Genomic DNA, 25,396 nt, shown 5'->3' on the forward strand with positions numbered 1-25,396 from the left:
GGAAAAAGAGCTGCTGGAGCGCCTGTGTAGTCATTATCTTCAGTTAAGTCCTTTTCTGAATGAGGAACAGGTATCTTGGCGACAGTGTACAATGCGCTTATTGTAGCCATTTGCAAGACAACATTTCCCAGTATTGGCTACAATAACAAAACCTTTTTATATACGAAAATTTAATTCAAGTTTTGTTGAGAATGTGGAGTAAGAGGATTTTTCCTTGCTTGGTTGGACTGGTGACTTTAACGGGTTTACTGATAGAAAACGTTTCTGGACAGAACCCTATAACTCAGGGTAGAAACTTCAAGGTGGATGAGTTGCCTTCCTCATCGAGTCGAGTGAGGAGAAGAGGAAAACAAGAGTCTTTACGAGGGTGAGAAAGATAAACCACTTACGTTTATAAAAATATAAAAATAATTTGTCCCATATCATGTCGCATCTCCATTAACCCAACTACCGTCAGCAAGGCTATGGCAAGCATAGTAAACAACATACTCTAGTTTTCTATAGTAATGGAAAAGTAACCTCAATAGTCATCCATCAATTCAAATGGATTTGTCTATCATGAACTGTTGCTCTACTTTGCATATCATGTATTGTTAGAAATGTGCATGTCCAATTTCCCTTAATGCCCCGAAATGTAATCATTGAATTGGAGGTCATTAGAAATAACCTTTTAGGTTGTATAGGTCTGATAGCATTTCTCAATCATTTGTAGTTGATCAACCATTTGTTCCCCACTCCTTCATAACAGGCCAAATGTGTGTGGATCTCGTTTTCACTCCTATTGCTGCCCAGGTTGGAAAACTCTACCAGGGGGCAACCAGTGTATTGTGCGTAAGTAGTGCAACAAATGTTGCTGATAACAGTATCTATCTCTCTCTTTCTCTCTCTCTGTCTTTCTCTCTGCTCAGAATTTTATCAGTGGGACACGTGTGAAGCACTGAGTCTCGACATCTTTTCACCAAGAGGGGGCACAAACATTTACATTGCAGTTTTTAGGTTATAGGCCTACTGTATATTTTGTTAACTTTCTAGTAACAGATCCAGTGTAACAGTAAGTAAGTAAAATAGTAAATATGAACATTTGTAAGGGCAGTCTTTTCTTAATGCTGTTAGATGAACCTGACAAACATAATCACAAAATAAATTCACTTTTTCTTTATATTGTCCTTATGCTGTGAACCCACTGATTGCTACAACTGAATCCCACCAACAAACGGGATTGACAAGCTATTCTGATATGTTGATATTGTGATAGAACACAGGGCATTTCCTCATAATATATTAACATGTCATTCCAGGCAGCATGCCTTGGGGCTCAGCATGACATGATAACTCTGAAACAACACAATACTTAAAGTGTTAAGCAGCCCAAAGCTCAATTGTGCTTCATTATATGGTTCACGCTGGAGGCATTGGACTGTCATCTTGCTAAGTCTGTTGAGTCTGGATAAAGGCCAAGGGAGAGTGGGTGTGGGGTGTATGTCCAGGGTCTCCATTAGGGCTGGGCGATATGGGTAAAAAATGATCAATATAGATATTTATATTTCCACTCGATAACGATAATTAAGACGATAGACCACAGATCCGTAGTAGTAGCAAAATAAGTCTCTTCCTCAACTTTTTTCCTACACTCAGCAAAAAGATTAGGAAGCGCGGTGTGAGAGAAATGTTTGCGGCCAGGGATCACGTACCTGGGGTCAAGTAACTTCAGCTTTTTAAAACCTTGCTTTTTATCAATACCTTGGCGCAAACTCACGCTTTCTGCATGTTCCAATGAGTGATTTTGTGATTTAGCCACTGTTTACTACACAATATGCACCGAATATTGCTCTGCTCTTTGTCGGATTTCAAAAAGCCAAACCACTTCCAAATAACTGAAGAAGACGAACCCTTTTTATCAATAATTTCTTCATTGGAAGTTGCTCCCTCGCCATGGCTATCGCTGGCACTGTTTTCGGCAATAAGACTCATTTTCCGCAGTTAACATTAGCTACTCCACTTGAGGTTCTCAGTATATTTTAGTGCGCGTATGCTACCATTTCTCCGCAACTTCCTGCTGCATCACAGAAATGAAATGGACTGCTGTTCCTAATTATTCTCTATCTACATTATCGATATTATTGAAAATGAATTCATGTTACGATAAGTTTATTGATGGAAGTCATTACTTCGATAAATCGATCGATTAAAAAAAATATCGCCCAGCCCTAGTCTCCATATATTGAAATATCAAGGTGTCTGATGAAATCACGCTTAAAGGGCCAGTATCCCAGACAAGGACTAAGCCTAGTCCTAAACTAAAAACTATGCTCTGCAGTTAATTTGCTTGCACAGCTGTAGTATTCCATTAATTTTGTCTGGAAGTGCCTAATACATTCATAGTTTTGTAAATGCTGCATTCCATTCACTCAAAATACAACAGTGGCATGTACAGTTTACTGTATGTACTGTACATCAGGTCAGTGGGTTTTATAGCTTTTCTGTGTCGTTATTTAAATGATACTTTGAATAACTTTCTTGAGTACCCATTATTATCCAATGTCCTTGTGGGTATTCCGTCACATCCCATGTGTTTTATACTCTGTTTGACAGTACCGCCCCTCAGACTAGTCCATTTGTCAAGACACTTTCCCTAAACTGGGTCTATCTAACAATGTTTGTTTACATGCTGACATCCTCCTGTGTATATCTTCCTTCTCTTAAAGCCATTTGCAGAAACAGCTGTGGCAACGGATTCTGCTCTCGTCCCAACATGTGTACGTGTCCCAGCGGCCAAATCTCCCCATCCTGCGGGAACAAATCCAGTAAGTGCTCACCCACATCCATAGGCTACATGGTTAACCTACTAACAGTTCCTGTTTGATGGTTCCTATTCATGGGAAAATATCAATGGCCAAGCCATAAAATCATCCAGAGTATTTAAAGGTTGTTGCATTGGTTTTGTTTAGAGATGTACACAGGAATTTTAAAGGTTGGTCATCCTTACAGGCAGGGTAGGTACGTTTTGCGAAACTAGCAATATTGTTATCCTACCCCAAATATCCCACCCTCTCCCTTCAAAGCCACTCCCCCAAAACATATTAACACGCTGCCTGAGGTAGGTAGGTAGGTAGACAAATAAGTAGCCCGTCCAATCATTGCATTTGGTCCGAATGCTGTCCAATCAATGCATTCGGTCCGAACACACTGATCGTGTAAACACTGTTGTGTTTATTACAGTCCTGCGACAGCCACACCAGCCAAAGCATTTGATTTATTGATTGCTATCAAGATGTGAAGTTTAGTTCAGAAAATATGACAAAACATTACCTATCCTAGCTTTAAGTCAGTCCTCCCTCTCAAACACCAAACTGAAAAATCGACATTCTGTATTAAAACGTGCACAGTATTTGAATGACACCATACCTGATAGCCACTAACGAGCAGCACCACCATAATCTAATTGTCAACCACTCTGCAACATTGTCTGCCAAAATAAAACACTAATGCTTTGTGCTTTATACAAAACAATGTTGCATTGGTGACTGACTGTCATGGCTCCTGTGTTTCAGCCCCGCAGTGTAATATCCGTTGTATGAACGGTGGAATCTGTACTGAGGACCAATGTCAGTGCTCCAAGGGTTATACCGGGACATATTGTGGACAACGTGAGTATGCACACACATGCAGTACCTTTCTGAGTTTAGTTGTGTATTCTCTGGATTCTAGTCCTTGCGAGGAAACAGTTACTGTATGATTTAAAAAGCAAAAACACTGGGCACACAGATGTAAACCTACAGCATCCAGCCAACAGAGTTCTCTGAAGCTTTAAGGCGTCTCATCTCATCTGTTGTACAACCATAAGACCCAGTAGAGAACGTTGTAATGATTCTCTCATACTCTTCTACCTATGTCCAGTGCCCCTAGTTACAAGATTCCTCTGTCACAACTATACTAACCCCACAGGCCTACTACCTCCTACAGTTCTAGTTTGAATGCAGCATCCATAATCTCAAAGATATGGGTGGCATATTTTTGTAAATACAACCTATGACCACCATCATAGTTCATGATTCTTTTTTGATTTAATGTTTTTTTATACTGCACAGGACATCACATTTAAGTTCCTGAAAAAATGTATCTTAACAAAAAAAAAGCTTCCTATCTTGTCCGTCCTCACAGCCTACATCAGCAACATCCCAAGACGCAGCCCTGGCTACTATTAGTGTTCAGTCTTCACAGAGGCTAAAGGTGCATGCATATAAACAGATTGATAACTGACAAGGTCCTGCCCCATCATAAACTAAGCCACCTCAGCTGGGGTGTTTAGATCGCGGTTACAGATCCTCCCCCTCCCAGGGTGATCAGAGGGTAGGAGGGGCCAACACTGCCAACCCCTGACACCGGCCAGCTGGTGTCATCTGGAAGCCCTAATTTCAGGAAATTCTGGGGCTGTGTGAGATATAAAGACTCTGTGTGAGTGAAAGCATGTGTGTGTGTGTAGAGAGAGAGTAGTTGTGACAGTGCTAGACAGAGTTTGTATGTATTTGTGTTTGTGACAGAGGGTTCATGCCTGTGTTTATAACTGACTAATTATGAATTAGGAAGACGAAGAGTGGGGGGGAAAGACAAGCGGTCCCCCACCCCTGGCTTTAGGGTTAGGGTTAGTTGGCTTTAGAGTGGTAAGATGAAGAGCCTGGAACATTTCAGCCCAGGTCAGATTTTTCCCCAGTGCTTGTTGAGTGGTGTTGGAGGAGTGGTAGGGAGAGGAACACAGACAGAAAAAAGCACTAGAATGTGCACAGTAATGTTTGATTTATGCTACAAAGGGAAGGCCCTCTCTGCACTACACATGGTTAGTCCAGAGTCAGGGTTGGGGGTGGGGAATGAGCCATTGGGTTTCCTTCAAACAACTTCCAACAGTTGTGCTGTCAAAGAGAAGGAAGTGGAGAAAACACTGTTTAGACAGCTTGATGAAACCTGGATGTCTACTGCTACACCTTTCCATCGGCTCTCATAGCTGAGTAGTGTCATTCAGACGCCCATTGAATTTGATGGGGGTGTTCTAGGCTCCTCACTGATTGTAATTTCACAGTTTGACTGTGGAGCAAAAAGACCCATTGCTCCCAAATTCTGTTTATCAAAGTGCCAACATGAACAGCCTGGTGTGGCTTTTAAAAAGGAAAAACACAGAAACAATTTTAAAGCAGTGGAATCTGACCGAATTCTCCAATCATTGTTTGACAAAGATCATGGAAAATGAACCTGTGAGGGTCTGTGAGTTCGTACACTGTGAGTCTTTTCTTCAGCTCATGTCTTTTTCAAGTGTGTGTAAATGAGTCAGTCTGTTTACTGTATGACTGTGCAAGTTTATGTGTGTCGCTAACACACTCTTTCTTGGTTTGCTTTTCAGCCATCTGCGAGAACAAGTGCCAGAATGGTGGGCGCTGCATTGGACCCAACCGGTGCGCGTGTGTATACGGATTCACCGGGCCACAGTGTGAGAGAGGTAAGAGCCTAGAGTCTGTGTGAAAACTCTTGGTTTACTCTCCGTCCCTCTTTATTTTGACAATCTCACTATCTCACTATCTCACAAAGGATGTGACTACTAAGCCGCTAAAGAGGCTGACCCTTTTTCTTTCTCCTATCTGTCTTCCTGTTTCTTTTTTTTGCCCTCCATCTCTGTATTTTATTCTTCTTCGCTTTTCTTTGTCATTTTTGCCCTGTTTTTGTCTTCTCATTTATCCAAGCCTGTCTTTGGCTTTCTTTTTACCCCCTTTAGCTATTTTATAACCCTCTCCCTTTTTAAACATCTGTTTTCAAGGTGTGAACATGCAAGTCTTTATGTGCATGAGCTCTGACGTGTAGCCTTTTAGAAGAGTTTAAAAGAATTTTTTTTCAGCCCTGTTTTGGTCAAATTTAAATTTCACTGTAATCATAAGGAATGCCAATAATTTGTATACCATCTGTGTCAATATATTTGCTATCCTCAGTTGCTTAACAGGATTCAAGCAAGTTTTTGCTTATCTTAAACATCAGTCAAATCACAACAGACATCATGAATTGCCAAAATATATGAAAAACAACTTCATGTGTTCACTGTTTAAAAAGTGACATTCACACTAGTCATTACCATAATGACTACTCTGTTGCTTCTCTATCTCTCTCACTCATGCTTTTTCTTCCTCTATTGCTTCTGTTGACAATGTCACATCTGTTGTTCCTACCTGGTTTTGGCCTGCAATGCTTCATGATTCACCGGCTCTATCACTGACTCTGCAGTGGGTCAGCTCCTCACTGCCATGGTTTATTTACTACCCCTCCAGTGGTATAGCTCTGGGAAAGCCATTATAGCTCTTTGTGTGTGTGTGTGTGTGTGTGTATGTGGATGTAGTCAAACATTGCTTGAGTGCACTGAGGAACTGCAGCCAGCTAAAACTTAGGAGATTCAGGAGATTATATAATTGGGATATGTTCTTCGAGTGGTCTCGAACCTGCTAGAACAAAGCTTTATTTCACAATGTTCAGTCTCAATTTCTCTTCTACTCTCCACTCTCTCCATTTCTACACATTGTCTATACTTTCTCTCAATTATTCAACATACCCTCTATATACTGTAAATAGATCAATGGACAGTCAGATGTGCAGTTGCCCACACATTGTTTTTTCCTGTCACCCTAATAAGCCATACCTCATATTAGAGACCCCTATTGACACGGTTTATTTAGAATGTCCTGGATATATGGACAGGCGTTGAACAACTGAAACTCTCCTTTGTCTTGCCACCAGATCTCCCTTTAATCAGTGGAGAAGGAATGCTTTTCATGTCCTTCCTCCCTCCCTCCACTCTTAGCTGATTATAAATCCCCAAACTTGGACTGGGAGTCTGGGACAGGGTTGTCTTCACTTGCACTCTGGCCAGCCTGAACAAAGTATAATTGTTGAAGATGGATAGGTGTGTCTTTTGACAGGCTAAGGTGATGGTCTTTGTAGCTTCTGGATATGCACGTTTAATGACAGGACCAGATGAGGAATTAATCAGAACGAAGGCTAGGGTTGAACTTGTCAAGAGTTACCTACTGTAATCGTAGGTTTACTCTCACGTGACTTGAATGGAATTGGATGAACTTCCTTCCATATTTAGTCAACCTACTTATGGAAAACCTTCTGTGTTCTTGACTCTACTACCCCTGTTTTATTCTGTACCTGGAGGGAAATTAAATGGGCCAGAATGAACAAAAGAGAACCATAAGATAATTTGTCTGCATTCAGCATTTTCCATGACATCAACTACTTGAAACTAGGTGTGGTTGTATTCTTGGACTTGGATGAGTTAGATGTATGATTTTAACGGACAGACTGTGGGAAAGAGTCTTAAAGAGATAGTGTGACAGTGTCTGCTGTAGTAGGTGACCTGTGTACAGCTGTGGCTTCTCCAACAACAGCTGTGCCAGGTGAGAATTGTTTACTTAAGTATTATGTGTTTGATGAAAAGGCATTATTGAGCTCTCAATGGATGCTACTCATTAGATGTACAGTTGTAGCGGGCAAGTAGGCATTTGTCAGGAATTGTTGACTGGGATGGTAGTGGATGGTGGGGTTTTCTATGAAACAGTGTGAAATGTGTTATTTGAAACTACAGTCTTTATGGTTTGACATAGAGGTAGTTTAATGGAAAATAAATGTTGCATAGCTGGTTAGGCTTGTCATGATACTAGAATTTCAAACTCAATACCAATACCCAGGAAAATACTCGATACTCAATACCATTTACTACTTTTTTTTACACAATTTTTAAGTTGTCTAACGTAGTGTAAATAAACATCAGGTTTATTCATCAGTAACATAACTAAGGTATATATATATATGACAAAAATATATATAAATATATATAAAAAAGGTAGTGCAAAAAAAAAAAAGACAACAATATTTTCAGATATAAAGCACAGTGATACTACACATAATTGGATTGTTGGATTAGGCCCCCATTTATCAATATCACTTAAGCCTACATGTAAATCTTCAGGTGTCGCTGCCATTGTTCCATCCACTGTCTGGTGTAGTAGCCATAGACTTATATACAGTAGACACAGCAAGCCTGCTCTTTCAAGATGGCGTCCCCATTAATTTCTATGAAAAGTTCTCAGTGGCGCAGTAAGGCAAGCGAGAGCGCGAAACGGACCGCGCCATCTTTCCAGACCGACTCTTCCGGTCTTGTGCAGAACAGTGGCTCGCCTTGATCCTAGCTCCGAAACTCGTGCACGCTTGCAACTAGCTGTACACGTCCTACTTTGCGACATCTGGTCGCGAGCGTGTGAGCTAAGGCATTGCAGTGGAGTTACAAAACTGGCAGAATGTTGCACAAGTCCGATCAAGAAGCAGATACATCATATGAACTTTACGAAAATCAATGCTATTAGTACTGTATAGTATTCCTTTCACTTGGTTTTTAGTAGGCTAATATAAGCCTATTCTAGATGGAACATATGTTCCACATACAACTCAGACTCACCACATATATGTTGTTCTTTTTGCTTCGGCCTGTAGGGCCTTGCAGTTAGTGTTGGTCTGCCCTTTTGTGTTTGCCCCGCCCTTTCGTTCTCCACCCTATCGTTGTCCGCAGGTGGCTGTCCGCGATTGGCTAGGATTGCCATGCTCGATCCGGATTCTGCCCAATCCCGATCTCGTCCGTCTTCCCCGCTGCCTTTAAGACACCGGAACTGTTTTCCGATCACCAGTCATCGATCCGCGTTCTGTGTGTGCTGTAGCATGTCATGTCAGCTTTGTCCGTGCCTGAACCATTTGTTAGGGATGGGCGAACGATGCCTTGTGAAGCTTTGGTGGTTTCTTCCGGATTCTGCCGGCCCAAAGAGCCGAACTATCGGCGCATTGAAAATGAACAGCGTCATCTAGCAGCCGTTTAAACTGGCTGAATGAGGCGTAGTGGTTGTCTCCGACGGTAGACTACCCTATGTTATTTAATATTTTAATTAAGGCTACATGTGTTCATTTTTATCCGATATTAGTGCTCACACATTAAAATGTTGTGATCCATCTGTAGGCCGTTAGAATTATGTCATTTTCTCACAGTAAAAGTTAAAGAATATCTTCCGAGGTTCCCTGCACTGGGGCGCGAACTCGGGTATCTAGACTCGCATTATCAATACGTAAAAAGCCGTTACTTGTCGATGCGGCTGGACGGACTTTATACGATACGGTTTTTATATCAATTAAACTAGATTACACAGATTTTTTCTTATTCTTAACATTTGTGATATGTAGGCATATTGTGAACTGGGGGGACTTTTTTTTTTACAAATTATTATTACTGTTGACAATGTTGACGAATCATCAACATTTGTTTTCTGGGCACTGTATAGACCTACCTAGTCCTATCATGTTACGTTTCATTTCAATAAAATAACACAACACTCAAGTGCACGGATTTATAATTATTACAATACGGATTTGGCTAAATAATAATGACCGATGGAAGAAACTCAAGCGATGCCTGGTGCTGCTTCTCTGGCAATGTGAGATTTGTCTTTAACAAGAAGCGGTGGCTTCATTCCTTCTATGGCTCTGGCTCAGAAGAGCGGCAAAACTTTGACCCAGTTTGTGACGTTTGAAGCATTGAACGTCATCTATCACGTGGTTTCGTAATTTGATACAAGCTCCAAAACACTTTTTTCGAAACTGTGCGTATTGGTTTTGCGACACAAGCATCGATGCGTCTTTGCCATACGTCCCATCACTACCATTTGTGTTTGTGTTTCGTTTTGTTCGTTGGTCGCTCACAGGAGAGAGGGGACAGGTAAGCCGCCCATGGGTGTACACTTCCATCACGCAGCTTACTCCCTTGTTATCACACTAGGCAAGGAACGGTGCCACCCCATGTACTTTTTGATAGAGAGGCATTATTTGGGTTAGGAAGGTTATTTAGCAGTTTTATTGTTTTCATTCCTTTGGCACCGTTCATGGTCCCCTTGTTCTCCTGTGACGCCTTATCTGTTTGTAAAATAAACCCTCGGTTATATCGACACCCTCGTTTGTGTTCGTGTTGGCTGCTAGTGGTTAGACCCTCCTTTGCCCCTATACATCGGAAGCCTTCTGCAGTTCGCTCAGCCCAGGGAGGGTCGTAACACATTGGGGGCTCGTCCGGGATACATTGGACTGCCCACCGTAGTACCGGTCTGCTGCAGCTAGCTAAGGTTGTGTGTTTTTGCGTGTTTCTGTGTTTGGTCATGGCTCCGACCATCGTACAGTGTTTTTTGGTCGCACCGTCCAGCAAACTGCTGGACCAGTGCCGCTCGGCTGACCTGTGTGCGTTGATTGATCATTATGATTTGCCCGTAGCCAAGGGCAAAGTCAAGGCGGTGCTCAAACAGAGCGTTTGTGATGCACTGACAGAAAGCAGGGTGCTGCCTCCCTCTGAAGCAAGTCCTAGCGTTGAGGGCGTTGAGGAAGTAAAAACCCCATTTACTTCGCCTCGATTTGAACCCCAGCCCCTGTCGCCGGCGGGCTCAGGAGAGGGCTCCCGCATTAAGGTTCGCATCGCCCGTCTCCAGATGGAGAAGAGTGATAAAGAGCACGCTCGGAGGGCAGAGTATGAGTACAAACTAGAGGTGAAGAGGCTTGAGCTTGAGGGTGATTTCAGGATGCGGCAACTAGAGTCGGAGGAGAAGATAGCTCTGGCTCAGGTGCGGTCGCCTCTTTCTGATCCTGGGCAGCCTCGTGCTCCGCCTGCCCAGTTTGACATCGCCCGGAACATTGCCCTGGTGCCGCCGTTTCGAGAGTCCTAGGTTGACTCGTACTTAAGCGTGTTTGAGCGCATTGCAGCCTCACTGAACTGGCCCAGAGAGATGTGGCCCCTGCTGCTGCAGTGCAGGCTGACAGGTAAAGCACAGGAGATGGTTTCGGCTTTGCCTCTCGAGGATAGTGTGAAATATGACTGCGTGAAGGCTGCTGTTCAAAGGGCGTATGCAGGGCCGCGTTTGTGCAATGGGCAGGAGGGGCTGCTGCCCCGAGCCCCGGCCACTAGGGGGCCCCGGCACGGGAGATAAAAAAATAAAAAAAATAATAATACATATTTTTGATGCATTTACCCACCCGTAGTGAAGTCCATGTTCTCTTAGCGTCACGTGTCGTTGCCGGTATCAAAGCATGCAAGACAACAATGGCTTTGCATGAAGGTGATGTCAAACGAGTTTGACCTGCTTCGCCAAATTTAATTCAACGATTTGATCCTTGACTTTGCCTTCAAAAAAGTAGACGAGTGGACTTAAACTAGGGGGGGGGGGGCTCGGGGAGGATTCTGCCCCGGGTCCGAGATGACCTCAACCTGGCCCTGGGTGTATGGGCCGGAGTCCCGGCCAACACTCTAAGCCTGTGGGTTTGCTTACGCCTCTGTTACCGGTCCCTTCCCTGGCTCAACTAGTGGTTTCGAACCCTTCATTTTTACTGGCTCTGTTTCTCTGTCCGACGATGACCAGCAGTGTGTTCCCGGATTCTGAGAGACACGGGAGCAGCGCAGTCCGTTATTCTCTCGGGTGTGCTGCCCTGGTCTGTTGAGTCCTCATGTTTTTAGTATGACTGCTTAAGTATTGTGTCGGATTAAAGAAACTGTAGAATATCTGGCTCCTTCGTTGTTCTAGCTCGGCAAAGAAAGCTAAGTTAAATAGGCCTATATATATATATGTTACTATTATGATGATGATGAGTATCGCTATCTTACTGTTATTGTTAATGCCGTCATTGTGGTGTTAACTGACATAACATTGCATAATCATAACAATATTGTGGTTATCAGACATGATTTATTCATCTTCGTCTTTGCTCTAGAAGAACATATCAACAATCTATAATGACGCCTTAACATTTACCTTAACTTTTATTAGTTATTTTATTGTAGAATCTTGGTTTAGTAAATTTGGTTAGGGTTAGGGTTAGGGTTTTACTTTGTCTAGGTCAGAGTTGGCGAACTCTGATAGCGTACAAGAACTCTGGTCGCGTGAAGTATTTAAACAAATATGTAAAACAATCTGTATTCTTAATCTGAGGCAAAGGATCTGTTAGCAGAGAATACGGCCCATACTCTTGACCTGGGGAAAGGATCTGTTAACAGAGTGTATGGTTTTATATATACAGACCAGGGGTGAACCAAATGTTTGTGTGGTTACTTGTAATCCTACTTTTATTTGTTATTTTATTGTAGAATCTTGGTTTAGTAAATTTGGGTCATTATTTGACTTGCTATTTTTACTTTGTCTAGGTCAGAGTTGGCGAACTCTGATAGCGTACAAGAACTCTGGTCGTGTGAAGTATTTAAACAAATATGTAAAACAATCTGTATTCTTGATCTGAGGCAAAGGATCTGTTAACAGAGAATACGGCCCATACTCTTGACCTGGGGAAAGGATCTGTTAACAGAGTGTATGGTTTTATATATACAGACCAGGGGTGAACCAAATGTATATGTTACTTTTAAGATGCATGTTTAAAGTTGTTTTCTCTCTTGAACAGAGATCTTATTGGGATTTTTATTTTTGTTTGAATTGTTTATCACTTGTATTATTGTTTTTATTGATTTTATGTCAAGCACCTTGAGCTACAATTCTTGTATGAAATGTGCTATATAAATAAAGTCTTACTTACTTACTTAACATGCCACAATATCACAAATTATATTAGGCTATACAGGACTCGACAATAACGATTGCCCGGGGGCAGTAAAAAGTAACGTCGGGACAGTTCAACTAGCAACTCACTGCAAATTATTGATTGAAAAATAAATTTGCATTGTAAAAGTTAACATCCTTCATGTTTTGCTATTTGCTAAATGCATAAATAACTTTGCAGCTCATGGGGTGCACAGTTGGCAAATCAAGAGTTGAGTAGTGAGTAACGAGTAGTTGTCAAATTGTAATTCTCTAATCTCGAGCACATTCCCAGGCAACTTTTCTTGACGTAAGCAAATAAAAGGGATGCTAGTTTACCCATTTCAGATTGGTTTCAAATTTAGCAAAAATCTGGAAAAATTATTCTATGAATCGTTCCCTCTAGCGTTTCCTCTAGCTACCACTACAGAGCCTATGCAGGTCACGTGAAAAATGATCCAAAGACTCGTAGAAAGACCGAGTCGGGAAATGAACGAAATCGTTCGTTTCCTCTAACTATGACTACAGAGCCTATGCAGGTCACGTGAAAAATGATCCAAAGGCTCGTAGAAAGACCGAGTCGGGAAATGAACGAATCGTTCCCTCTAGCGTTTCCTCTAGCTACCACTACAGAGCCTATGCAGGTCACGTGAAAAATGATCCAAAGACTCGTACCCGAAGACCGAGTCGGGAAATGAACGAATCATTTCTGTTTACTTGGACGAGCCTATGCAACAGTCCCGATGCGCGGCCACGAGAAAATGAACGAATAACTCTTTGAGAGGACTCAAAGAGTCCTTACAAGGACTCGTTACTCCCGAGTCCTTGTAAGGATTCGTTCAAAATGAACGAATCGTTCACGAACGACACATCACTAGTTTGAATGGCGATGTCAAGAAGAGCAGTGGTAAAATACAAGTTATGAAAAGAGCGTTATTAGCTAGCCTATAACATTTCACTGGGTCTTGCAGCTGTTTGATTAACTGAAATTATTATGAAATGTTATGTTCTACTAGCCATTTGCCTACTTCAGCAAGTCACTGTATTTCTAAGCCCTGATAGTGTAACTAAGAAAACAGTAAATCATTCCTCTTTCAAGTAATAAGCCCCCGTTCAAGTGTTGACACTAAAATTAGCTGCACGGTCAGTAGAGATCTTGAGAGAAGACACTTTTTTGTTCTAAAACCGGACTATAAGCAGCTTCGAAATATAAACCGCACAAGCACAAGAAAACTGTAAAATCGGAGTACAAGCAGCGGCTTATTTTCCGTAAAATACGGTATATGTGTGTGTGCAAACACAGTCTCATCTGTGTGTAGGTAATTTGTTTGTCTTCACAGATTTGGACATTCCAGACCAAATGTAAAACTTTGTCCTTCCCATATTGCTTCCACCTATAGTATGTGTTTTGGTCTGTTGACTTGACTGTGTTCTACAAAAAATGCCCAGTTGCACCCACACAAGTCATACGCCTATCACATTTAATTGTTAGGAAAAAGTGGTCATTGTCCCTTCAAGCGTCTGAATACTTTGATGGAGTTCACAGATTGCTGACTTTGAATCATTTTTAATAGATTTTCATATTTGCATAAATAAACTTCACATCTTGATAGCAACCAATACATATAAAGGCTTGACGGTAATATGAAATCAGTCCAACATCTGTGGGTGTTTCAAGACTGTAATAAACACAACCAATCGTTAAGCCGAGCCCGGACTCATGATTAGCCATGATTAGAACTACCTGTCTGTCTACCTACCTACCTGCGCGCACTCTGGGAAAAGGGGATGGTGTAGGACGGCAGCAGCGCAGAACACTAAAAGGTAATCGAGGGTGCGTGCATGTGTGCAATTTTGTAGTGCTGCCTATTGGAGCTAAACCTATGCTGAATACACAGCGATAGGTGATATGACGCGCACTGCCCAAGTGCCATGCCTGAACTAGACTTCACTCATTGTTGTGTGTTTGGGGTAATTCGTGAAAAAAACATGCTGCTCTCTCAAAAGCTCTCTCTTTCGTGGACTAACTAGACTAGTCTCCCGGCGGTTCTGTAGTCAGGCAGCGCGTTCATGTGTTTTGTGGGAGTGGCTTTAAAGGGAGAGGGTGGCATATTTTGGTTTGAATCGTTTGGAATTGAAGCAAAAATAGCTAGCTTTGCACAACTTTCCTACATTACCTTTAAAGATCCTGTAAAGTGGAATTGAAAATGAGTTTTAAGTTCATCACACCACAGAACAATGTGTCATTTACTACCCATCCAAATTCGAAAAAAAAAGACACGTAACAAGTATGTTAAATTAGGCTTTGAAATCGTGAGAAAATCAGCAGTCTTCTCTGCTTGAGACTGGAGGGGCGTGTCGCCTGAAGGAGCTGAAGCTCCGCCCCCTCGAATTTCTTGAATTTAGCAGCAACAGCAACCCGAGCTAAATCAATTGCTGATATCAGAACAGACATACCTGCAGTCACTGAGTGTTTTATGTGTTAATTACTTTGTCTTTGCATCGTACCAGCTGAGTAACATAATGCAACCGTCTGTGATCTGACGTAGATCAGTCGGGTTTTGGCTCCGCCTATACAAAACCTGAGCTGAAAACGGAAGAGAAACTGTTCAACGGTCTAACTCCACATTTAAACGTTTTTGCGCTTTGCACATGCTTTCAGGAACTCATTTCACACATATATAATGTACTGAGAAGCAAATCATGGAATTTGCTTTACAGGATCGTTAATGAAATTAACATGGAATAGATCAACATGGATACTCGATTCTGATCCAGGGGTCCATTATTATGTGATAATGTACACCCACTAAGTAGTTCCAGTAAAACAAACTTTTCACCCTTCGACATTAATGCGCTGATACGAGCTTGTGTCTAAATATGTAACCACAGCAACAGGGATGCAGTCAAAGCCTCAGTTTACAATGTATTTATGTTTACACTTTAACAAGCTAACATCTAATTACAATGTGTGACTTCAACATTTATCTTAATCTTTTTGGAGAATATAAATTTTTGGAATTTACTGTGTCAGTGTCACATAATCGCTCATCTCACATCCCATTTGCTAGTATCACCTCGCTAGTCACTTCTTCTAATCTACTTCTTCAGCCAGGCTGTGGCCAACATGACAGTAGGCTACACTCGGCCGTATTGATTTGGAGACAATGACATGGCTGGATAGCTGGCTTGTCTTGTTGTTAAAAATACCGTCAAATTATATTTACTGTTTGGACAATATGTCAACTTGTGAGTCTAGATAGGAACTTCCACAGGTAATGCTAGCATGCATAGCGCATAACCAACCGGTGTTGGTTCTATGAACTGAGTGAACTAGAAATATCAAAGTTGGCTAACGTTGAAAAAAGTTTGACTTTGTTGCAAAACGCATGAAAACATAAATTAATGTTTGTAAAAAAAAAACGGTTGCTTCCACGGAGGCCATTATTTTATGATAATGGACACCTCCTCAGGCATTATCCCTTACCTTTTCCCCAGCCTTTGATCAAATTAGTTGAGCAGGTTCAAGTGAAGCTTACATAAGTTAAGGGATTGATTTACCGCCATTAGTGTGATGGGAAATAAAAACAGAATAATTGTTATTTCTTGACTTGAAAACAGTTCTGAGTCCTTATGGTCCTTTTTTTCTGAAAGTTCTGATTCATGGTTATAAAAAGCATCATTTTTGTAATGCAGTGGAGAGTAAAGACTGCATGATGACTCAGAGTTTATTCAGGAGAAAATGTCAGTGTCTGCCACTAAAGTAGACTGCAGTAGATATGCTGCAGGTTTGTACCCTTTTATTTTTTTCCTGCTCCAAAATAAAAGGAATGGGCCTTTCCAACTCAGTTTGTCTTCTACTAAAAGCCCAATGACTCACATCCACATCTACAAATGATTTGTCAAACTACTAGAGCATGCAAGTTCTGTGAATGAAGACATTCATTTTTGGAGGCACTGTTCTCTTATTTAGAATATAAAATAGGCTACTGTATGTTGATTGTATTTTCAGATTAAATTCCCAAACCCCCATTTGTAGTTACATAAAAGAACATGTGATATAGCATTTTAAGCATTTGGTTTTATGCTAAAATCGCTTCAATTAGTTAGAATATGTTAAAGAATCAGCATGGCTAGCACACTTAAGTACTGTACTTTAAGGCAGTAAATTGAGTCACACTGACTGTACTTCTAGTAATCCATAGAGAAGGGAAAGTGCATTAGCTAATCCTCCCTGAAATGTTTCAGGCATTTGTTTGTCATGTAAAGCCCTTAAAATTCTGGGAACTCCCCTTTGCCCTGCTCTAGTTGGCCACAACCCATCTTTGTAAATGTTTATAACACACTTTAAACTGTGTGAGTCTTGAATGAAGCAGCACCATGTTTAGATCTGGATAGCGCTGGGGAGTTCTTGCTCCTGAGTGCATCTGTATTAACTGTTGATGCATAATGTATAGTGAGTGACACACATACACAGACAGATCACACAGTTCACACAAACACAGAGACAAGTACACACTCAGAGACACATACGCATACATGTACGCACACATACTAACACAAACACACTAAAGCACAGATAGAAATGGGTAGACATGCAAGACATTTTCACGCACATATCCACACACAGGTATACACACAAACAAACATATGTAGCTACAGTATAAATACAGTATAGTGCAGGGCTTCAGACTAACCTTTTTTTTTTTTTTTACAAGGAGCATAGCCCCTTACTGAACATCATAGGGGCATAGGCATAAAATGTAGGGTCGCACACCTTAAATCGACCTGCAAAGCAATTTTTCAAATTTTCCCCATTTTAATTGTATTACTGATAAATGCTTTGGTAATAAATAAACTACAATGCGCTGTTTCATTTAAATTCACAGTAGGGTTGTTCAATATGATCAAAATCACATATCTTGATATAGATCCTTTAATATGCCAATAACGATATATCACGAAATGGCACATTTTATTTAAATTCAATGAATAAATAGTTTATATAAAACTAGAGAGGTACAATTTCTGGCGAAATTGTTGGGTGTGCTCCTGTATTTTTGAATGCCCTTTGACTGGTTAGCTCCTGCGATTCCCACACAGCAGAAATGTAGTAGTTAGCTAGCTGTACAATTTACCGGGGCTAGGTCTGAATCTAGTCGCAGCACAGCTGCCAGATGTAGGTTGTGTGGACAATAAACACGGACATGGTCCGTATTGTTCTGCCACTTCTCTCTCAGACATAGCATTCGAACTAAACTCACTTTCTTCAACTGATGCTTACCCCAGCACCACGCCTACGGCAACTCCCGAGGGACAAAACACCCCCTTTCCCGCAGAACATAGAAAGGTCGCAAAATGTGTATTTTTATGGATTAGTTATTTTCTTATACTCCTCGTTGTTTCAAACAAACATTTAACACAAAAGACAAACGTATACAATTTCCTCATTTTTTCTTTAACTTAACTTTCCTCACATAAAAGAGAAGTCGGGATTCAAATTCTACATACAAAACTCCACATCAAATTAGCCGTTTACACATAGGCTACATCCAAATCCTAGTCAGCAATCTGCAACTCGCCCATTTGGTTAAGATTTATTAACAAATGTTTGCCATGCATTTGTCTACCACCAGACTTAAAATTAATCATAACACACACATCTCAGTAACAATAAACTCATGCAGAACTCGTAACCCCTAATTGAATTCAAGATCCTTTGTACGACTTCAACGCAACGGGCCTCGAACCCTTTAAAATGTATTAGTATATTGTAGTAATTATATGACTTCAATAGACCTAGATAGCTCATACAATTCCCCAAAATATCGCAATAACATGCATTTGTGAGAAAGAAAAAATTCGGTAACTAGATATGACAATTTCAACCAATCCATTCACAGATCAGGATCCACTGTGAGTTTCGAGAACATTCCACATTACCCATACACTCATCCACACACCCATGGATGGACAACCATATGCACTATGCATATGACAACTGGTGCAGCAACAAATAAACTGGCCACATCTGCATCTTTGAACTACACAAAGACTAAACACAGACCACAACTGCATCTGTGAACTACTCAAAGACTAAACACAGAGGATTTACAGTAGGAATGTAGCAATATCACAATTTGGATCCGAATTAAGTAAATGTAAGAGTAGAATTGCACGTCTATTTATCGGACTAAAATTGTACCATTCAAACAAAACCCCCGTCAAATTCAACAATAACTTCAACCTCACCACAACTTCGCTCAAAGTAATCGATCTCAGTAACTCACCATTTTCCCCTGTTCAAAATGACGCATCGAACCACCTGACCCTGAGGAAGAATCCCGTTCTTGCCACTCACGAGTCCAGGTCGGATCTCAATGAACATCCTAGTGCCCCCTCCAAAACTGTCATGGAAGTTTTTGAGAGAATCAATCGTTTAAGCTGAAGTCGGGTGAAGTACAGAGTTAATGTTTATTTGACGTAGATGTAAACATAATAACGTTATCAACATAACATCATCGACACACAAACATAAGACAATAACACAAAGACAATTCCATACAGCTCCATCTAGCATTCTAGAATGGGACTGGAAGAATCCAGCCCACCAGCACTACCCAGCTGATGGCCCTGAAACCCCAAGAACATTCTTCAACAGACCATTTTATAGATACGACAGTTCTCAAAAGTCATAGGTCCATCCTACAGACATGCAGCTATACCAAATCTTTTCTATTATTGGTTAAATCCTTAGAACAATACAGTTGAATCCACATTGTCTCCAGACCAACTGTCTCTTCCTCCCTAGGTGACAAGAACTCTCCCAGGTCACCCAGACTTCCCGTCTCTAGACTTCACGTCTCCTAGTTAGGTGTAATAAAACTGCAAATGGCATCTCTACCAAATGGAGTTGACACAGGAGCAAGTGTTACAGCAATTTCAAGCAGCCACTACTCCATTAAGAAGCATGGGACACTGCAGCCGCCACTTTAAGTGCTGTATGGACCAGGAAATCACAGACTGGAAGTTAAGGGACGCTTTAAAGGTGAGCTGAGTATTGAAAAGGAAACAACAGAAAAATACATTTATGTTGTGGAGTGACTATCTAAGCCACTGCTGGGTCTCCCTGCTATAATAGCACTCAAGCTAATAAAGTGTGTCCACACAGTTCACGCCCACCAAGAAGAATTTAAAGCGCAGTACCTTACTGTGTTTTCTGGCTTGGGACAATTAAAGGAGCCAAATTGAGCTGGAGCCAGGTGCTGTCCCATTTGCCCTGTCATCCCCACGCCATGTGCCTCTTCCACTGCGGAACAAGGTGCAGGTTGAGCTGAAACGGATGGAAGACATGGGAGTGATTTCTAAAGTGACCCAGCCCACACCCTGGTGTGCAGGCATAGTTGTGGCACCGAAGGCTCAGCCTGGAAAGATTCGGCTGTGTGTGGACTTGACACCTAAATAAGTGGGTGCGGAGAGAGAGACACATCCTCCCAGCAGTAGATCACACACTAGCCATGCTGGCTGGAGCAAAGGTTTTTACAAAGCTGGATGCAACCTCCGGCTTCTGGCAGGTTCCGTTGTCAGGGGAGAGCCGGCTCCTCACTACATTCATCACCCCATTCGGGCAATATGCATTCAATTGTGTACCATTCAGGATCTCATCAGCTCCACAAAATTTCCAGCGTTGCATGTCGCAAATGTTGGAGGGATGCGATGGTGTGGTGTGTCATGTGGACAACATCAGCGTGTACGGGGAGCACATTCAGCGACACAATGAGATACTTCACATGGTGTTGAAGACGTTCAAGGGAGAAGGGCTCACACTGAATGAATCTTTACAAAAGAGAGCATTATGTTTGTGGGCCATCGAGTCACAGAAGAGGGCGTGACACCTGACCCAGGCAAGGTCAGAGCCATTATGGAGATGCCTGAGCCAACTGGGGTTGAGGATGTGAGGAGAGTGATGGGGATGGTTAATTATCTTGGCAAGTTTATACCCCATCTCGCATCATACACCTGACCCATTAAAGATCTGCTCAGTGATAAGAAAGAGTGGTGCTGGGATCTGCTCAGTGAAAAGAATGAGTGGTGCTGGGAAGCGCCACAGAGAGAGGCGTTTCAGAAACTTAAGACGAACTGAGCTCACCACGTGTGCTGGCACCTTACTCAACCACAGCGGAGATTTGCGTGTCGGCTGACACCTCATCCTTTGGTCTGAGGGCTGTCCTCAACCAACAACAGACAGATGGAACATGGTGGCCCATCATGTTCATCTCCAGAGGCCTGTCGGAGGCCGAAAAACATTATGCACAGATCGAAAAGGAGGCTTTGGCGGCAACTTGGGCATGCAAAAGGCTGACGCCCTACCTCCTGGGACTGAAGTTTAAGTTAGAGACTGATCATAAACCTTTGGTGCTACTCCTGAGTACCAAGGCTCTAGATGAACTCCCAGGGTCCTGAGATTTCGGCTAAGGCTGATGAAGTTCACTTTCGACGTAGTGCATGTGCCAGGCAAGTTCCTGATAACCGCATATGCCTTGTCAAGAGCCCCTGTAAAACACACATTCACACAGGAGGAAAAAGACAACGAGGCAGAGGTTAAAGTCTTTGTGGATGCTGTTATCCAAAGCCTTCCTGCTACAGAAGCAAGATAGAAGGGAATTCAAGAGAAACAGAAAGCGGATCCAGTTTGTGAAAAACTCATCAGATACTGCCAGACAGGGTGGCCTGAGATACATGCCCTTCCTCCGGAACTGGGGGCATACTGGCCAGAGAGACGCTCACGCTGGCAGGGGAGTTGTTTCTCAGGGGGCAGAGAATCGTTATTCCCCACTGTATGAGACAAGAAACTCTCAATAACCTCCGCAGTGGCCATCAAGGTATTGTCAAGTGCAGGAGAGACCTTGGCAAAGGGTGGGTACAGATTTATTATTTTGCAAGAAGAAGACTTATCTTCTCATAGTGGATTAATTTTCGCGCTATATTGAAGCTGCCCACCTCCACATCGCTTCTGCCAACACAGTCATCCCAGCTCAGAAAGAAGCATTTAGCCGTCACGGGATACCGGAGTCAGACAGTCATGTCTGATAACGGACCGCAATACAGCAGTGAGCTGTTCAGAGAATTTTCCACAGAGTATGAGTTTACGCACATCACAAGTAGCCCAAGATACCCGCAAGTGAACGGAGAGGCAGAGCACGCAGTGGCGACCGTGAAAGGACTGTGGAAAGGAGGAGGTGAGAAGTTAAAAGCCCTGATGACATAGAGGTACACCACTGGAGTGCAGTTACTCTCCAGCACAACTCCTCATGGGGAGACACGCTACGCACTACCATACCACAGTTTCCAGCATCCCTGCTCCCACGGTGGCCGAATATCAGAGTCAGGAAGGTGGAGAAGTGGGCGAAGCAGAAACAACAAAGTCGTTACAACCTGCATCACAGAGCCTGCCCCCTGCTACCACTGCAGTCAAGCCAAAATGTCTGGCTTCCAAGAGAGGACAGACAAAGGACAGTCATTCATCAGGCTACAACACCCAGGTCTTACATCATTCACACAGAAGAAGGACGGATCAGAAGGAACTGTACACATCTGCGCACGTTGCATCATCCACAACCTCAGGTGCCACCGGATAAGACTGTTAAAACTATGGAGCCAAACAACATTGACACACAACAGAATGGGACCTCTGACACAGGCAGTCACAGACAGGCAGTCACAACCAACGCACCATATGTAACAACCTCAGGAAGAGTGTCACGCCCTCCAGAGCGTCTGGATTTGTGAGAGACTTTTGTGAAAGAAAATATAAACATATAAAGGAAATAACAATATAAAAATATGAAGGAAATAACAACAAATGTTTTATTGTGAAATGTTCGGTTTTGTAGACTATGCCATAAGAGTGTATTGCCTCTGAGTGTTGTTGAAAGATGTTAGGGGGACATTCTTACTTAAGAGGGGAGGTGTTCTGTAAAGGGAACTATAGTTAGAATATAGTGTGACGGGGACTGTTTGGTGGGGGGACTAGTTCAAGTAAACGTTCACGTGAAGTACATGCATCTCTCTGTGTCTGAGTCAATCATTGAGTGATGATTACACACATACAACAGACACCAACGTTGTCTATGTAGTTCATATTTTTTTTTTTTAGGGATGGGAAAATAATAATAAATATATGTGAGAGAGAACAATGGTTGTGCTCGCTGAAGGCTATTGCTGCCTAAGTTTTTAAACTTTCAACCAACATTGGTCCACTGTGCGCTCAACTACCCTTTCAATTTATCACTGAAGAATTTTAATACATCGCTATTCTTATGTTTCCACAAGCATCTCTGCAATATGATCATCAGCCCATATTTGCAGAAGAGCCTTCACTTCATCATTCCCCATGTTTTCTCTTGACTCATTTTGCTGCTAAAGAGTATTTCTCTGCCAAGTGCACAATTATAGGAAGCACATTTTGGTTTGCTTCGTTTTAGGTAATATATGACCAATAGGTCATATATTAAGTCTGATTACGTTCACACCTAAAACGAACCGAACCATGGTTCACTTGGAACCGGACCGAGTCCCGTCTTTTAGGAGGACCGTTGTTCGGTTGTTTGGTCCGCACCAACCGAGTTCAAATGCATGTTCTCACCTCTCCAAACGAACCGGACTTTCAGAGAAAACGAACCATGGTCCGATTGAAACGGACCAAACATGTCAGGTGTGAAAGCACCCTTACAGAGAAAACGGACCATGGTCCGATTGAAACAAACCAAACAGGTTAGGTGTGAAAACACCATTATACTGCATGGTATCGGCTCGACTCAAGTCTTCAAGCATCCCCCCCCCCCCCCCCCCCCCATCAGGTAAACCTGGTACCTGGTACTTTTTCCGGTATCCTGTCGAGGTTTGATGTGAGATGAGGCAATACCAAACCGGTAAACTGGCAGTTTCATGTGCCGTTGTTATGACGACCAGCTGGGGTACTACGTATCTGCAGTGGAAAACAAACTATGGTAACACTTTATTTTGATGGTCCATCTGTTGACACACTATAGGTTATCAGTAACTACTCAGTAGCATGTCAACAATGTATCAGTTTACATTCAACAAAACTGTTTCAACAGATATGTAGTTGTGCATTCAACTAACTGTCTGTAGACTTTCAGGTGCATTTCAAGTGTTGATCTACAGGTGTCTGCTGACTTTCAAAGCTTGTTTTTAACAGGTCATAAACCAATATTCAACTAATTGTCTGTAGATTGTGTGTTGCATTTTGTTTGTCCAACTGTTGGCACACTATAAGCTGTAAGCAGCTACTGAGTATAATGTAAACAATGTATCAGCATTCAACAGTTTCAACAGACAAGTACCATGTATTCAACTAACTGTCTGTAGATTATCAGATGCATTTGAAGGGTTGATCTACAGACTTTACAAAATGTCTGCTGACTTTCAAGGTTTTTTAACCAACATTCAACTAATTGTCAGTTAACTGATACGTTTACTATCTGTTGATAATGTATTGATTCTCAACTAAAGATAATGTGCTTCTCTTCTTGATTATCTAATTAAAGTGAAAAACCGTTGGGTGTAGTAGAATGCCTATAAACTATCAACAGAATACATATTAACCATTTGTACATAAAGAGGAAAGTTTTGCAAAACTGATCACTAACACTGGTTAAGTAAAGTCAATACCAGGCTATAAATTACAGTAAAACAAAAATGATTACACACATTTTGGTCAATACCTGACCAAAAATAAAACATAAATACAATCATCACACTGGCAACGTTTCTTTTTTGTACAGTTACAATTTACAGAAGAACAGAACATACTGCCAACTGTTAGAAACAGCTTGTTCATGAACTTGAAGCTTGTTACAAGCATTTAGTATTTTACAGTAAAGGGGATGAGCTCTTTGTTCTTTTTCATCTTGATGACCTTTTCTGCGAATTCGCCAACTATTTACCACTTTTGTGTAGGCTAATAAATCCTCTTCTTCCGTATCCCCCCTCCTTGCTTTTGTTCGGGTGAAATGAGTGGTACCCTGCATACTGCCACCCTTCCTAGACGAGGGGCGTTGTCGAATGGAACACGGGTACCTGCTCAAATATATTTTGAACAGGCCCCTGCTTCACCCAAAGCACAACCGTTTGATTTGTAAAACCTCATCGCGTGCTGAACTTTTGTTCGTCGAGATGGTAAGTGTAACTTTTTGGGGAAACATTCTTTTTTTTAAGCAGTCCTTGTTACTTGCACGTGAACCAATATTTGTACCTAACTTTTTTTTCAGCATCAACTAAATATATTTGAGCAGGTACGCGTGTTCCATTCGACACAACACCCCTCGTCTAGCAAGGGTGGCAGTATGCAGGGTACCACTCATTTCACCCGAGCAAAAGCACAGAGGGGGGATACGGAAGGAGAGGATTTATTACACAAAAAGTGGTAAATAGTTGGCGAATTAGCAGAAAAGGTAATCAAGATGAAAAGCAACAAAGAGCTCATCCCTTTTACTGTAAAATACTAAATGCTTGTAACAAGCTTCAAGTTCACAAACAAGCTTAGGGGGTGATGTAGTGTTTCTAACAGTTGGCAGTATGTTCTGTTCTTCTGTAAATTGTTACTGTAACTGTACAAAACTTGCCAGTGTGGTGATTGTATTTATGTTTTATTTTTGGTCAGGTATTGACCAAAATGTGTGTAAAAAAAATAAAATAAAAAAGGCTTTTTTTCTTTGATTGCTGCCTATCATTTTTGT

At 41.8% G+C, this 25,396-nt stretch overlaps 1 protein-coding gene across 1 annotated transcript in view; it reads left to right on the forward strand.

The window, feature by feature from the left end:
• The window catches only part of LOC134039089 (fibrillin-2), a 97,704-nt gene continuing 72,308 nt past the window's right edge, over nucleotides 1–25,396 (forward strand). The window contains exons 1-5 of the mRNA XM_062484838.1: nucleotides 1–367; nucleotides 749–831; nucleotides 2,706–2,804; nucleotides 3,552–3,647; nucleotides 5,393–5,488. Coding sequence (XP_062340822.1) covers nucleotides 192–367; nucleotides 749–831; nucleotides 2,706–2,804; nucleotides 3,552–3,647; nucleotides 5,393–5,488 — 550 coding nt within the window. The 5' untranslated portion in view covers nucleotides 1–191. The remainder of the gene's footprint in view (nucleotides 368–748; nucleotides 832–2,705; nucleotides 2,805–3,551; nucleotides 3,648–5,392; nucleotides 5,489–25,396) is intronic.

The sequence above is a fragment of the Osmerus eperlanus genome, chromosome 18 (genome assembly GCF_963692335.1).
Source record: "Osmerus eperlanus chromosome 18, fOsmEpe2.1, whole genome shotgun sequence".
NCBI lineage: Eukaryota > Metazoa > Chordata > Actinopteri > Osmeriformes > Osmeridae > Osmerus > Osmerus eperlanus.